Source organism: Myxine glutinosa, chromosome 10 (assembly GCF_964187855.1).
Source record: "Myxine glutinosa chromosome 10, kmMyxGlut1.1, whole genome shotgun sequence".
NCBI lineage: Eukaryota > Metazoa > Chordata > Myxini > Myxiniformes > Myxinidae > Myxine > Myxine glutinosa.
Window position 1 is genome coordinate 115,627,231 of NC_136270.1, and position 15,592 is coordinate 115,642,822.

At 42.8% G+C, this 15,592-nt stretch overlaps 1 protein-coding gene across 1 annotated transcript in view; it reads right to left on the reverse strand.

Annotated features, from left to right (window-relative positions):
• Positions 1-366: 366 nt before the first annotated feature.
• LOC137417532 (uncharacterized) overlaps positions 367-15,592 on the reverse strand; it is a 98,018-nt gene continuing 82,792 nt past the window's right edge. The window contains exons 13-18 of the mRNA XM_078786020.1: positions 13,085-13,147; positions 8,187-8,288; positions 5,455-5,590; positions 4,271-4,388; positions 1,930-2,010; positions 367-1,050 (exon numbers count right to left, since the gene is read on the reverse strand). Coding sequence (XP_078642146.1) covers positions 1,034-1,050; positions 1,930-2,010; positions 4,271-4,388; positions 5,455-5,590; positions 8,187-8,288; positions 13,085-13,147 — 517 coding nt within the window. The 3' untranslated portion in view covers positions 367-1,033. The remainder of the gene's footprint in view (positions 1,051-1,929; positions 2,011-4,270; positions 4,389-5,454; positions 5,591-8,186; positions 8,289-13,084; positions 13,148-15,592) is intronic.

A 15,592-nucleotide genomic window follows, 5' to 3' on the forward strand; every position in this document is an offset into this window, starting at 1 on the left:
CCTTTCCTGGTTCTGCGTTGTTTTTCCAAAGCAGATGGATATAAAAGAGAAAGAACATGTGGAGAAAAGAGATTTATTAGTGTGTGAGGAGTTAGTTGGCCTGGCCTCCTGTCTAATTAATGTGCCCTGCACCGCGCATGCATTGCTTGTTCACCCAGCGCTCAGTACTGCCAACTCCGTTCCATCGGCTCTGTTCCACCAGCTCTGCTCTGCCTTTTGGGATCAACCCAGTCACCAAGCTCCCACCAACGATGCTGCTGACCAAGCCAAAAACGTCTGAACACCTGGACCTTGACGAACACTTGGATTGTGGCACCTTTTAACATTTTAACAAGGATAGATGATAACAGGAAAAAGCAAACAAAATGGCGACCCGGTGTCGATTTTATTTGACGGCAACGTCAAAAAAAAATAGCAGTGCAAGCTGTTAATCTCAAGCAATTCATGTTTCTTTGTCTTTGGTCTTCTCTTTCCAAGTGTCTAAGATAATGTGCTCATTACAACACAAGTAGCTGTAGAAGCACAAGGAGTAGGAAAACATTTGAGGGGATATCCACAAACACACACACACACAAGTAAATACTAAACAACCTGTGAAAATCCTGAATCATCTTTAGAAAACGGGTTACTTGTGCATGCAACAACTTTCCTGACAAGCCGAGGATGTATATAATGCTCCTATGATGACCCACGCCTGCAAACCTCTCTGGACTAAAGAAGAAACTATTTGACAATTCTGTAAAACACTGAACTTCTCATTGTTGAAGACACTTATATGGTTTTATGACAGATTTGTAGTTCTCTTCCAAATGAACCCAAACTTTCCCTGTTCATGTAGCTCCATCATATCCTGATTCATTCACTGGAAATGGCCCCAGGGAATCGGTGTGATGGTTTAAAATGAATCTTTGTTCAGCTTCAACTTTCAAACTCGAGCTCTTGTTTAGATCCTACTTCTGGCTTTTGGTCCCTTGAGTCTCAGATGTGAGGACACCAGACTGTACGGATAGAGGTCCCCACGATCCAGACTGCTTTAAGCTGTATGGATGCCTGGAAAAGGGTACACAAAGTGGACGATTACAATAATCTATCAAATCACTTCTCTCTCCGATTCAAACTTTTTGAAGATCAACTTTGCTTTTCTCGAGTGTTCCCTTCCCCCTCCCCCCACATTTTTAGGCTGTTTATCCTCCAATAGTTTTTAACAGGTGACTGAAAGTCCATGACTAGATGTGTGTAAGTTGCAACCATTTAAAAGACGATGAGTGATATATTTGTGAGAGAGATCACATATGCTCATCAGTTTCATTTTCAAAGAATAATTCAAGCCTGGCGTGTCGGATGAAGATCCTGCCAAGTACGAGTTCAAAACATTACTTGAGACTTTCATCAAACTTTGTAGATTAAAATATATTGCACCATCATGATAAACCAAATTATCAGGGGCCACAGACGATCACTGGTGTTGGTGTTTGGGCGGAGAGTGCTCTTCGGCTTTTATTTATTTATTTATTTATTTTAAACCCCCAAATTATTTCAATAACTGTAAAGCCAATTTCTTTTTTCCAGTTCCGGACTCATTCTTTGGGGGGGACACTAATTATTTAATTAATAATACTCGTGTGAGGGTAATTATTTTGTGCCCATGACCTGAGCCTGAATACCCCTGAGCAAGTAACAGAAACCATAGAACCATAGAGATTTACACCCTCGCAAACCTCGCAGGTGACTAAAGCAACATAAACACGTCATCTAGGAGGAAGAGAGCATTAAACATGGAAGGAAGCAAGCAGTGTGTAAAATGTTTCAAGTACAGATGGATATTGGGTATTTGGTGATTTGGTAAGAAGAATAAAGAAATCTTACTGTTTTGAGGTCTGTGCACATTGGTGGGAGTTTGCCAAGAGCGTGCAGTATCCTCCTGCTCACCTTCTCTTTGTGATGGATATTCATCTAAGTCTGCATCGTATAATCGAGGTAAGTGTGTTGGAGGCATGAACAAAGATTCACCTGCAGTCCACAACGCAGACCATTAGGAGAGCAGAGCACCTCAATTTAATATGTCTCGCAAACTGGATTGTAACATGATAAGGATGGGTGAGGTGGTCCCGCAGTGTGTGTGTGTGTGTGTGTGTGTGTGTGTGTGTGTGTGTGTGTGTGTGTGTGTGTGTGTGTGTGTGTGTGTGTGTGTGTGTGTGTGTGTGTGTGTGTGTGTGTGTGGTAGGGTGGGGGGTGGGCAGGGATCACAGGCCATAACCAGTTTTTGCACAACTTTAAGCACGCTAAAGCGAATGTTGTTCATAAGTGTACCTGTACTGGGCCGCAGAGTAAAGTAGTCTAGAAAACCCACAAGCAAGGTTGTAAACTGTAGTTACCCCCTTTCTGTAGTGTTGTAAACTGTAGTTACCCCTTTCTAAACTGTAGTTACCCACCCCCCCCCCCCCCCTTCCCATTTCACCACCTTATAATGACGAAAACTCCTTACTTACCCCCTCACACCTGCCCTTATAGATCTGCCATGGGCATCATCTGACAAGGACATTAATATTCCCCATAAGGCTGAAGTGTCAGCTGTGCATGCAGTTGGGGACCAATATGGGGAAGGGCATAGGACTCATTTCCCCTTCATCCCAATGTGCAGCACAATAGGGAAAGCATCTCTTCTCATGTGACTCTATACCCTCCTGGCTTTTTTTCTCTGTCCATCCCCTGTCCACCAATCTCCCCCTCCCGCCCCCACTGTCTGCATATGATTTTTCCAGTAACTCCCCAAAGGTCCACTTGATCCTCACCCACATTATTTCCTGAAACATTTATTTTGTCTGGGAAGTGACTCCTAATGTAAAGGAGGGTTTACCGTGGGAGTTGTATGCAGATGATCTGGTGTTGACTGCAGAAAGTATGGATGGACTGAAGGATAAGATGAACAAGTGGAAGGAATGTATGGAGACAAAAGGTCTGAAGGTGAATATCAGAAAAACGAAGGTGATGACAAATGGTAAAGCATGTGGTGAGGTGGAAAGAACTGGGAAGTGGCCGTGTGCTGTGAGCAGGAAGGATGTCGGACTGTCGGAGTGAACGCCATTCAATGTACAATGTGCGCTGAGTGGGTTCATCAAAAATGTGGTGGTCTGAGAGGGTCATTAACCAGTGTGGCAGCTACATTCAAATGTAAGGTGTGCACAGAGGGAGATGGAGATGGAGGAAATGTTGAGTTGGGTCTTGGAGACGGCATGAAGCTGGAAGGTGTGAAAACATTTTGCTACCTCGGAGACATGCTGAATGGAGAAGGTGGATCACATTCGGCAACGGTTGCTGGAGTGAGAAGTGCAAGGAAGATGTTTCGGGAACTGAGTGACGTGCTGACGAGAAGGGGAGTGCCGTTGAAGCTGAAGGGAAAGGTGTATGCTGCATGTGTGAGAAGCGTTATGATTTATGGAAGCGAGACATGGGTAATGAACGTAGAGCAGCAACGAAGGCTGGAAAGGGTGGAAATGCGAATGGTTCGGTGGATGTGCGGAGTATCGTTAAGAGAGAGGAAGACAAATGATGAATTGCGAAAGATGATGGGAATAGAGCCTGTGATTGATGCTGTGAAGAGGAACAGGTTGAGATGGTTTGGTCATGTGTTGAGGAAGGATGAAAGTGACTGGTTGAGAAGAGTGATGGAAATGAATGTAGAAGGAAGTAGAGGACGGGGAAGACCGAGAAAGACTTGGCTAAAGGTGGTGGAAGAAGAAATGCGGTCAAGGGGTTAACAAGGGGAGATGCAGAAAATAGGACAAAATAAGAGAAGATTGTCATTGGGCCCGCAAGGCTAACCCCTGCTCTAGCAGGGAAAATGGCCTTAAAATGCCTGTTGTGTTTGTTTTTGTTGGAAGTGGCTCCTTCTGTCAGATGTTTCATCCTCTTCCCTCTCGCACTTCAACACTGCTGCCTGTGTCATCTCATGGTATCTTAAACATACACTCGTAAACTTTTCTATACTTGCTTATCTCCTCGCCAATTTCCTGTCTGCCACTCTCTTTCAAATACTTCAGTGCAGTCTTGACTTATTTTAGAAGGGAAAAAATGCTTTTGTCAAGCAATACGAAACAAAAAAACACCTCAAATCAATGAACCAAGGATCGAGCCTCATCAGGTTGTAACTGGTTCAAAGGCTTATGATCCCAGCAAAATCATTTATGCATTGTGGTAAAATGACGCATCAGTCACACTGACCAATTGTCCAAAGTCTTGTGAGGACACACTTTTGCTACAAAGCACGTACTTGAACTCTTAGACACGTCTTGGCTCCTGTCCGGTGTCACGGTGTCCAGCCTGCCTTTGTAGATATGTCCATCCACACCCAGGATGTCCACCTCATTGTTATTGCAACAAGTAAATGGCTGAAAACATTAGCAGAGCATACGCCGATGTATTTCAATATGCAGTCAATGACGAGGAATATACATTTCATGAGGAATTGCCACTGAAAATGCGAAAGATTGTTTTTCATTCACAATGACCTTCTTCATTTATCCCTGCTACTTCTGGTCCTTTGCTTTTCTACTATAATTGGAAAAAACAGGGGAATATGGATTTCTGAAGGGCTTTTCTAATTCTTAAGCACCCTGGCCTAGATGGACCGTGTCTATCAATGTCTTAATTTACCAGCCTCGGTGGCTGCTAGAGCGTCCGCTCCGAGTATGGGAGATCAGTGGATCGAACTCTAGCCGAATCATACCAAAGACTTTAAAATGGTATGCGCTGCTTCCTTGCTTGATGAACCAACTTTAGAGGTCATTTTTCCCCCACAGAGCAGGGGTTGGCCTTTTTTGGGCACCGTGGTCCCCATTTTGAAGCAATGTTTTATGGCCGGATGCTCTTCCTGCCGCCAACCCTGTTAGTCGCCTCTTGCGACACACAGGGAATTGCCAGTGAGCTGGCACTCAATTTGCCGACCTCGGAAAGATGACAGGCTGAGTCAACCCCCCTGGCGTTAATTCAGCGATCAACCGGGATTCGAACCCAGGATCCTAGGATCCCAAGCCTGCACCCTAACCGCTAAGACAACACCAGACTTGCTGGATGCTCAACATTAAAAAGGATAGAGCACGGACTAACAACTATAGCTTCCAGCATCGAAGGTCCTTGTAAGTGAACAGATTGTTATTATAATCCACACGATTTTCCCCATTATTCACTAGATTTAAAATATATTAGCAATTAAAACACACTCTATGAAGATCCATATTCCCCAAAATTCCATATTACCCTTTTCCATCTTATCCACTGTGTAAAACGTCTACACTTTGTTGTTTAGATTTTCTAAGTACCTCAACAGTAACTATCTACTTACATTCATCTACATAACTTTGACAGTTTACCCCACTGTAACATCCAGCATTTCACCCCTGAACCTTCCTTGATGTAAGTGATGAGTCAATAACAGGCATCACAGCAAGTCGTGACCTTGTATTGGATGTGCGATGCTTGCTGGTTCGGAACTTTCCCCCAGGCTGAGGGGGCGGCTGTTCTTATACAGCGGCGAGCCGTTCCACCCATTTTCATGGAGGCCCAATATGCATAATCTCCCAAATCACGATCGCTACCAAGGAATAAAAAGAGAAAAGCATTGATTAGTCATATATTGAATTGGCTACTTATATATGATGCTTGCTAGAATCACTTCCACTTCTCTACGAAGCTCAATGTTGGATTCTTTGGTTTGAACCTTTGCTTAAAATGAGTGAAATTGACAATTTTAAAATAATTTAACTCAGATTTCAACATCACCATAACACGTATTATCAAGTTGTTTTAACTTTCTTTACATAAGAAGAAGAGGATTTGTAATAACAATAGGTGGTGCTATATGATATACATTTACATAGAGATAATTGAGTCTTCCCCCTATCCTGATTCCCCTCCCTCAGACATGCTACCCCAATATAAACCATACTTGGGGTACCCTTAGGCAACATGCAAAATTTGGTTGGATTTGGTTCAGTAGTTTTTTTTAGTTTTTCAAGCATATGGAAATGGACAAATAGGTACAAACTCTCCTTCACAGTGCCTTCAGAAAGTATTCACATCCCTTGACGTTTTTCACATTTTGTTGTTACGGCCTCAATTTAAAATGGATTAAATTGAGATTTTCTTTTGTCACTGATCTACACATAATATCCCATAATGTCAAAGTGGAATTTCCTTTGAGAAATTTTAACAAATTAATTTAAAATTAAAGGCTTAAATGTCTTGAGTCAATTAGTATTCAACCCCTTTACTATGAAACTCCAAATTGAGCTCAGGTGCATCTAATTTCCTCTGATCATCTGAGATATCTCAACAACTTCAATGGAGTACCTACACCTGTGGCTGATTCAATTGATTGGTCATGATTTAGAAAGAACCACACCATTGTATAAATGGTCCCACAGTTGACAGTGCATGTCAGAGCACAAACTCTACCATGAAGTCCAAGGAACTGTCCGTAGAGCTCAGAATTAGAATTGTGAGGAGGCATAGATCTGAAGGCATAGATCTGATGTAATTTCTAGGAAGGGTATAAAATAATTTCTAGATTGTTGAAAGTTCCCAAGAGCACAATGAGCTCCATCATTACAAAATGGAAGGAATATGGAACCAGCCAGACTCTTCCTAGAGCTGGCTGTCTGACCAAACTGAGCAACCGGGCAAGAAGGACCTTGGTCAGGGAGGTGACCAATAACAAAATTACCACTCTGACGGAACTACAGAGTTCCTTGGCTGAGATGGGAGAACCTGCCGGAAGGATAAGTCTCTGTACCACTTCACAAATCAAGACGTTATGGGAGAGTGGCCAGACGGAAGAAAAAAGGCACAGGACAGATTGCCTGGAGTTTACAAAATGGCACGTAAAAGACTGAGAGCATGAGGCAAAAGATGCTGTGTCTGATGAGATGAAAATTGAACTCTTTGCCGCTTGAATGCAAAGCGCGATGTCTAGTGGAAACCAAGCGCAGCTCATCACCCATCTAGCATCATCCCTACCGTGAAGCATAGTGGTTGCAGAATCATACTATGGGGATGCTTTTCAGTGGCAGGGACTGGGAGACTTGCAAGGATAGAGGGAACAATAAATGGAACCAAATACAAGCCAATCCTTGAGGAGAACCTGCTTCAGAGTGCAAAAGACCTTGGACTGTAGTGAAGATTTACAATCCAACAGGACAATGACCCCAAGCATACAGCCAAAGCAACACTGGAATGGCATCAGAACAATAACATGAAAGTCCTTCAGTGGCCCAGCCAAAGCCCAGACTTGTATTCCATTGAGAATCTATGGAAAGACTTGAAGATTGCTGTTCTCCAACACTCCTCGTCCAACTTGAGAAGGATTGAGCAGATATGCAAGGAAGAATGCGAGAAACTCCCCACATCGAGATGTGCAAAGCTGATCCAGACACACCCAAGAAGACTCAAAGCTGTAATCGCTTCCAAATGCACTTCATTATGGGGTATGTTGTGTAGATCAGTGACAGAAAATCTCAATTTAACCCTGTAACCCACTGGACAACCATTCGAGCATCTGTGGAACATGTAAGAGCATTGACTTGAACCCCTTATAAAGGAAAGAGGAGGTGATCCACTGTAACACAACAAAATGTGAAAAAGTTAAGCGGTGTAAATACTCGTACTTTCTGAAGGCACTGGATATATATATTAGATGAACTTCAAGCCGTTCCAATCTTGGCTTTCTATCCGTTCACTCTTATTGCAATGTTTCAACAATATTATCCCCATTTAACTTTAATCTCAAGAATTAACTCAATGAATCTCCCTCCTCCGAAGATGCATTTTTAAAAATTCAGATTTTTCCTCCAATGTTTGGATTATCCGTGTTGCAACATCTCAATCCAATGCAGAATAATGAAAGGTTGACGTACAGAGTTATCCCTCCTTCTATACTGCGCACAATAATTTATCAACACATGTTTTGAGGCTTGAGTTGGTTTTCTGGTTTGTTCAAATGTGTTCATATTGTGGTTGAAGACCAGAACATTGATCTGTACACGCCATAAACAAACACAGACACAGTGGAAGGCAAAGCTGGGTTGTTTTGCAAAAACAACATGGCTCTAAAATATCCGTTTAAAGTGACAACGACTTCAGTCTCCAAATGATCACAGCGGTGGATCTTTGATGGGTGAACGTGTTCTCACCTACGAGCGTGTTGGCGTATGTGCTCAATGTCATACACTGTATGAGGACGAGCGGTACGCGTTGCGGGGAAACCACGTGCATTCGGAACTGTGATCAGAGGTCTGGGTGAAAGAAAAGCACAAAATACATTGGAAGCTTCATACAACTCAAAATAGGTCATGTACAGTTAGGGCCTATTTATTATGTGCACATGGCCAGGAAGGTTGGGTGCAGGTTGGGTTGAGAATTGGAGGGGTGGGGGGCACAGAGATTGAGAATAATAGAATTGAGAGCACGGATGTAAGGAGAGAGGATAGCAAAGAGAAGGCAGGGTGAGGTTGGGAGGAGATTTGAGTAAGGGAAAGGTAGGTATTGGGCATGTTTCGAGCATATGGTGGGCGAATTGACAGGGGCAATCAAAATTCTGCCATTTCTCAATAAATAATAGTAAGTAGCCTGTGACTGCTGGTTGCATCATTTATGGGAGCATGGCTGTGCCACTGAAGAATTGCCCCATGTAGGATAGCTTGCCTGCTATTCGCGAAGGACACCGTGGGATACAAGTAATTTAGATGTATGGCGCCCTTACATGCCACATCACTAATACATCGCAAAAACACTTGAATTGTCAACAAGATCGCTGACTGCGCTTTGTTCGATGACAAATAGCAGAGGCAAGCTTTCAACTATGATTTTCAACTTCTCTGGTTCAACGTCTCCCTTGTCAGTCTCAATAAATCCATCTGTGGCCTCCACCACCCTCCCAACTCTGGCAATCAGACGCAGCTCCTTGACCGCCTCACAACCTGTAATGAGAAAAATCAACCAATCTTCTGCAACTTCTCAAATCATCATTCTTGGGGATTTCAATATCCACAACTCTTCCAGGCTTTCCACTACTTGCACTGACTCGTGTGTGACTGAAGTTGAAGCCTTTACTATCCTCAATGACCTCTGCCAACTTATCTCTGAACTCACCCGTATTCCTGACTGCTCCTCCAAACATCTCAAACAGTCTGGATTTTTTTTCTCACTTCCAAACTTCATCTTTACACTAATATCCTTGTTGCTGCACCCATGGGATCCTCTGATTACTGCCTCAATATCATCTACCATCCCTTCGAGCTGTATCAGCATTCTCAGTATACTTCCTGCAACCTGTGACATGATGACTTCGCAAACTGTGACGACTTTTGCCAATCTTTTGCAACTACCCCTAACATTACTCCTGTTCCTCCTCTGATCCTTCTACTGAAGCAGGCCAAACCAATGAAATCATCCTTCTCAGTATTCCCATCACATACCCTCCTCATTCAAATGTGGAAAAGCCTCATCCCGTACATACTGTAGTTCTCCCATCATTGCGCTTCTTCTGTCTTAGTGAAAAGCACCTCCACAAAGCCCAGAAAATTTCACCTTCGCATCACCAAAGTGATTATGTGGCTGCCTGCAACAACTGCAAGTAGATCATCACCACTGCCAAAACCCATCTTTATACAGTAGAACTCTGACAAATTCTCCTCTCTCTCTCTCTCCACAACAGCAGTTGTGCTTTCTGATCTTTGGCGAAGCACATCTACACCAACTTCTGTGAATCATCTTGTCCTCCTCTCCAAAACCCTGATGGCTCAGTCTCCAGCTCTCCTAAATCCAAAGCCAACACCTCTGCCTCTCATTTCACAGCCAACTCAACTCTGAATGATTCCAATAGAACCCCTCCTGCTTTTCATAAATCCAATATCCTCATGCCTGTCAAATTTTCCACTTGCAATGTCCACCAAGCCCTGCTCTCCCTCATCACCAATAAAGTCAATGGTCCAGATGGCATTCCTGCTGTTGTCCTCAAACACTGCACTCCAAAACTTGCTCCAAATTTCTCCAAGCTTTTCGACCTCCACTACGGTACCAGTATTTATCCAACCTCCGAGAAGCACGCCTATGTCTGCCCTGTCCAAAAGAATGGCAACAAGTATGATTCCTCCAATTACCGTCCAATCGCCTTGACCTCCAATATCGCCAACATCATGGATTCTCTCATCTATAAACAACTTTTAATCCACCTTAAATCATCCTACTTTCTCCTCAATGCCAACCAGTATGGCATCTGCAAAGCCAGGTCCACTGGTGAGTTCCTGTCCTAGGTTGCCAATGAATGGTCTTCAGCTCTTGAGCACTTCAGAGAAAATAGAGTTGTTTCACTGGACCTCAGCAACGCCTTTGACATATTCTGTCACAAAAATCTCTGAGCAAATGTCCCAATGCATGGTATTTAACCTCAGCTCATCTCCTGGTTTTGCAGCTTCCGCGTTGGGCAATATATCTCTATCTGCATTGATTATGCAATCTCTGACCCCCACCACGTTAATCCTGGTGTTTATCAAGGTTCTGTCATCTCAATCTTCCTCTTTCTTATTTTTATCAATGACCTCCACACAGCTACTAACAACCCCGCTAACAAACTAACAACTCTCTCGACAAATCCCAAGTCATATCCAAGGCAGCAGTATTTTGGATCGCATCCAAGCCAAGACTGTCCGACTGATTAATTATCATATTTTGTCTCGCCATTTCCAACCTTTGGCCCACCATTGAGCAGTCCCCCCAGTGCCTCTTCTTTCACTACTACTCCAGTCAGTGGTCTGTCAAACTCTGTTTCTGTCCCTCCTCCTCTTTGCGGTGTTTGCAATATCAGTCTAGTTTTGAATTGTCACCCTTTCTTCATCACCCTTCCTTCATTACCCTCCCCCCCCCCCCCCCCCCTTATGAACTGCACTACCTTTATTTGGAAGAACAGAACAAAAGCAGTATGATTCTGACTTCTATCAACTTGCAACAATTCAAGTCACAAATCAATTGTCTAGATGTCATTGAATTATTACATTTTCCCATCTTGATTTTTACGGGGTAGCCCATAGAGCAATGCCGTCTGGAACAGCGCTTATCTGTTCAGCCGGTGTATGTATATATGTATGTATGGCCCTCACAAACATCCACTAATCAGAGCTGATCTGGTCACATGACAGGGGGACAGCATTGAGAAACCATAACAGTTGCATATTTTACGAAAAGGAAATATAATAACCTTCTGTGGAATGTTTTGGGGTCCCAGCGGGTGTCTTAAGGTAAATATGAGGTTTCAGAAATTCTACAATACAATTATGATTTTGAAATGCAAACGACACGGACCTTGCTCCCGAATCCAGAAGTGAACAGATGACGAAGGTTCGCTGGTTTGATAATATCTCAATACAGTTGTGTTTTAATATTATATTTTGATAGATTAACACGTACTATTTGCTGATGTGTGCCCCGGTTTAGAATAGGTACATCGTATCCCTGCGTGTCGTAAGAGGCGACTAAAGGGTTGGTGTCAGGAAGGGCGTCCAGCCATAATAAAAAACTAGAACAAAGCGACTGTGTCGCCAATATGCCTCCGCATAGTCCCACAATGGGGAGATGCCATCACTCTGCATATAGGGTAGTGGATCACGTTTGTAAAGTTTCGTGTTGATCGGATAAGGTTCGTTTTTCTGTCCAAGATGGCTGCCAAACCACGTGACATATGACATCATCATTTTCCAACTATATGCAACAGTGCTGTTAGATGATATTTGTAAAATTTCGCATCAATAGGGTGAACGGTTTCAGACATATAATTATTTAATATTTTCCTTCAATCCAAAATGGCTGCCAAACAATGTGACCTATTATGTCATCAATTTAATATTTCAATACAAATGGGTCATAGATCATGTGCATGCAATTTCAGATTTTTAGGATAAAGAATTTCATTAAAACCTTTTTGGCTGGTATACCACTTCACCTATGATGTCATCATTAGCATGCTTTTGTTCCCCATTGGGAGTACTTGACAATGTGCCAAGTTTCAAATTTTTCCATTCAGCGGTTTCCATGAAATGATTTTTTAATTACTTGCTTTTCATCCAATATGGCTGCCATACCACGTGACCTATGATGTCATAATTATCATAAAAACATTCTGCATGGGTGTCACTCCTACCCTGAAAGTTTCGTCTCAATCGGACATATGGTTGCTGAGAAAAACGAGGTTTAGCCAGGACGGATATACGGACGGACGGACAGACGGACGGACAACCCGAAAACATAATGTCTACGGCGACTTTGTCCGCAGAGGCATTAAAACATTGCCTCAAAATGGGAACCATGATGATTGTCATCGGGCCCGCAAGGCTAACCCCTGCTCTAGCAGGGAAAATGGCCTTAAAAAGGGGAAAAAATAAATAAATCTTAATACTATAGTATTAATTTGTGAATGGAATGATGAATGATGCTGTTTGGAATGAAAATATAGAGATATTGAACTTAATGCAGAATGAGGAAATGACGTAAGGGTTTCTATCTGTGACATTCGCCGATTCCGCATTTGCAGTTTTGCCATTGACTGGATATAGAAACATTCAGACTGGGTACATATTTTGCCAAGTCCTTCGCGAACCATCGAGCCTGACTTTCGACTGAAGGTGGCACAGGAATGTGGAACTTATTGAATAAAATTCAATACTTACATTATTTGCTAACTGGTATCTCCACCCAGGTTATACAATCCTCCTCAACTAAAGCATCGAACAAGGCCGGCTACGCCGATGTTAGACTTTCGGTCTTGTTTTGCTTTTTCACTCAGGAGACCCCTCTTGATTTTGGCCTCAGCCCTTCCTTCCCCTGTTGTGTTAATAATAATAAAAAGCACCGTCGGCGTGAAGCTGATGAGCGGTGGCAAACACCTTTCGACACAGACAGCACGCAATTCTCTTGTTCATCCAAGGAAAGTGAAGGGTGAGGCACAATGAATGGAATGGAAGAAGATGGCTTTGAGAGAATGCATCTTGATCATGAAAAGTGAAAGAACAGGCTTGCGGAAAGTTGAAGGCAAACTTACGGAGCACGTTGAACTTGCACAGGCCGGTTGCAGGCGATGCAATGCAGTCGGGTGAGGAGCTGCCTGCGTGATTACATTGCGCAGAATTATACAACAATAATAAAAAACTAAAGCAATATTGCATTCTCATAAAATGACACACACGCAGTGCCTTCAGAAAGTATTCACACAACTAGACTTTTTTTCACATTTTGTTCTGTTACAGCCTGAATTTGAAATTGATTAAACTGATATTTTTTGTCACTGATCGACACATAATACCCCATAATGTCAAAGTGGATTTTTTCTTTTGCAATTTTTACAAAACAATTAAAAATTAGATACAGAAATATCGAATTTACATAAGTATTCAACCCCCTGAGTCAATACGTCATAGAAGTGCCTTTGGCAGCGAATACAGCTTCGAATCTTCTTGGATATGTATGTATCAGCTTTGCACATCTGGCTTTGGAGAGTTTCTCCCATTCTCAAGTTCTGTCAGGTTGGATGTGGAGCATCGGTGAACAGTAATATTCAAGACTTTCACATTCTTGTTCTGAAGCCGTTCCAGTGTTGATTTGGCTGTGTGCTTGGGATCATTGTCCTGCTGAAATGTAAATCTTCGCTGCAGTATGAGGTCTTTTGCACTCTGAGGCAGGTTCTATAAAGCCTAGATTTGTGAAGTTCTACAGATACTCTGGTCCTTCTGGCAGGTTCATCAGCCAAGGAACTCTGTAGCTTTGTCAGAGTGGTCATTGGGTTCTTGGTCACCTGCCTGATCAAGGCCCTTCTTGCCCCGTTGCCCAGTTTGCTCAGACAGCTAGCTCGACGAAGAGTCTGGGTAGTTCCATATTGTTTCCATTTCCTAGTGATGGAGCTCACTATGCTCTTGGGAACTTTCAACGCTCTAGAAATTGTTTTATACCCTTCCCCAGATCTATGCCTCCTCACAATTCTATCCTGGAGTTATATGGACAGTTTATTGGACTTCATGGTAGAGTTTCTGCTCTGACATGCTGTCAACTGTGGGACCTTATATAGAAAGGTGTGTTTCTTTCTAAATCATGTCCAATCAATTGAATTTGCCACAGGTGGACTCCAATGAAGTTGTAGAGACATATCAAGGATGATCAAAGGAAATTGGATGCACCTGAGCTCAATTTGGAATGTCATAGCAAAGGGGTTGAATACCTATCGACTTAAGACATTTCGGCTTTTCATTTTTAATTATTTTGTAAAAATTTCTTAAAACAAAATTCCACTTTTACATTATGGGGTATTATGTGTAGATCAGTGACAAAAAAATCTCAATTTAATCCATTTTAAATTCAGGAAAAAACACAACAAAATGTGAAAAAAGTCACAGGGGTGTGAATACTTTCTGAAGGCACTGTATGTATGGAACACCAGAAATATTGCAACCTTTTCATTAAACCATCAAATGCACGTTTGTTAAAAACATAAATAGCGATTGTTAGAAGCAGAAACTAATAGAACCAGGAACTGATATTGCTTGTAAGATTCAACAGATCATTAGACCACATCCTGTAAATATACGAGTATCACCCACACTTAGTTGTATCATGAGAATAAGATGGCTGTTTTACTTTAGATTGTGGATAAACCTGGCAAAACGCATGGTAAGTACGGTAAATCCGTCTGGTATTAGTAAGAGACTCTGCCAAGGAAAAGTCAGTTCTTGTAAGAGAAAATAACCAGAAATTGCGGTTTTTTTTTTTTGTTTGTTTTTTTTTTTTTTGGATACAAGATCGAGGCTCGTGAAAGAGCGAACATTAATCACACAGAAAGACAAACCGACACATAAAACATATAACATCGGGAGCGGTAGACAAGATGGGGAGAGAGGGGGAAGGACACAAACACAACATTTGAGAGCAGGGACCGAGAGACATGGAGACATCGAGAGATCTGAGAGAGGGCGAGGGCTTTGGGGGGGGGGGCATGGGAAGGGGGCGGTGGGAGAGGTATAAAACATATGGACACTGCCAGGACTTCCAGGAAAGAAGTTGGAATTTCAAACAAGGTGGATCTGGGGTGAATTAGCGGGGGTAGAAAAGATCAAGGTTTTGGATGGGGGAAGATAAGAGATGGTGGTGAACAGCTGTTTTAAAGACCTGGAGGGAGGAGTGGGATTGAAGGGAGTGAGGGAGTTTTCAAGAATGTTTTAACTGTCCACGCACTGATACAATCCATCTGTGCAAATCCTGGGTGATTCGTCTTAACGTCGCTGGAACGTCTCCCCAGAGTCTCCTTATGTTTGCTTGCCATCGAGTGGATATCACATGGCATTCGCCCAAGAATAACCTCACTCGCCCGGATATCACAGCGAGTAACTCAAGATCTATTCCCAAGGGAATCGCCTGTGACGTACCCAGTAGCCATTGAAATCACATCGGTCTTCTTCATTCGTATGCAGCACGAGGCTGCAGGGCAGCATCATTGGCTGAGGGCACAGCTGTGCCACTGATGCAATGCCCTCTGTAGGTTAGGGCAGGAATTTGGAATTTC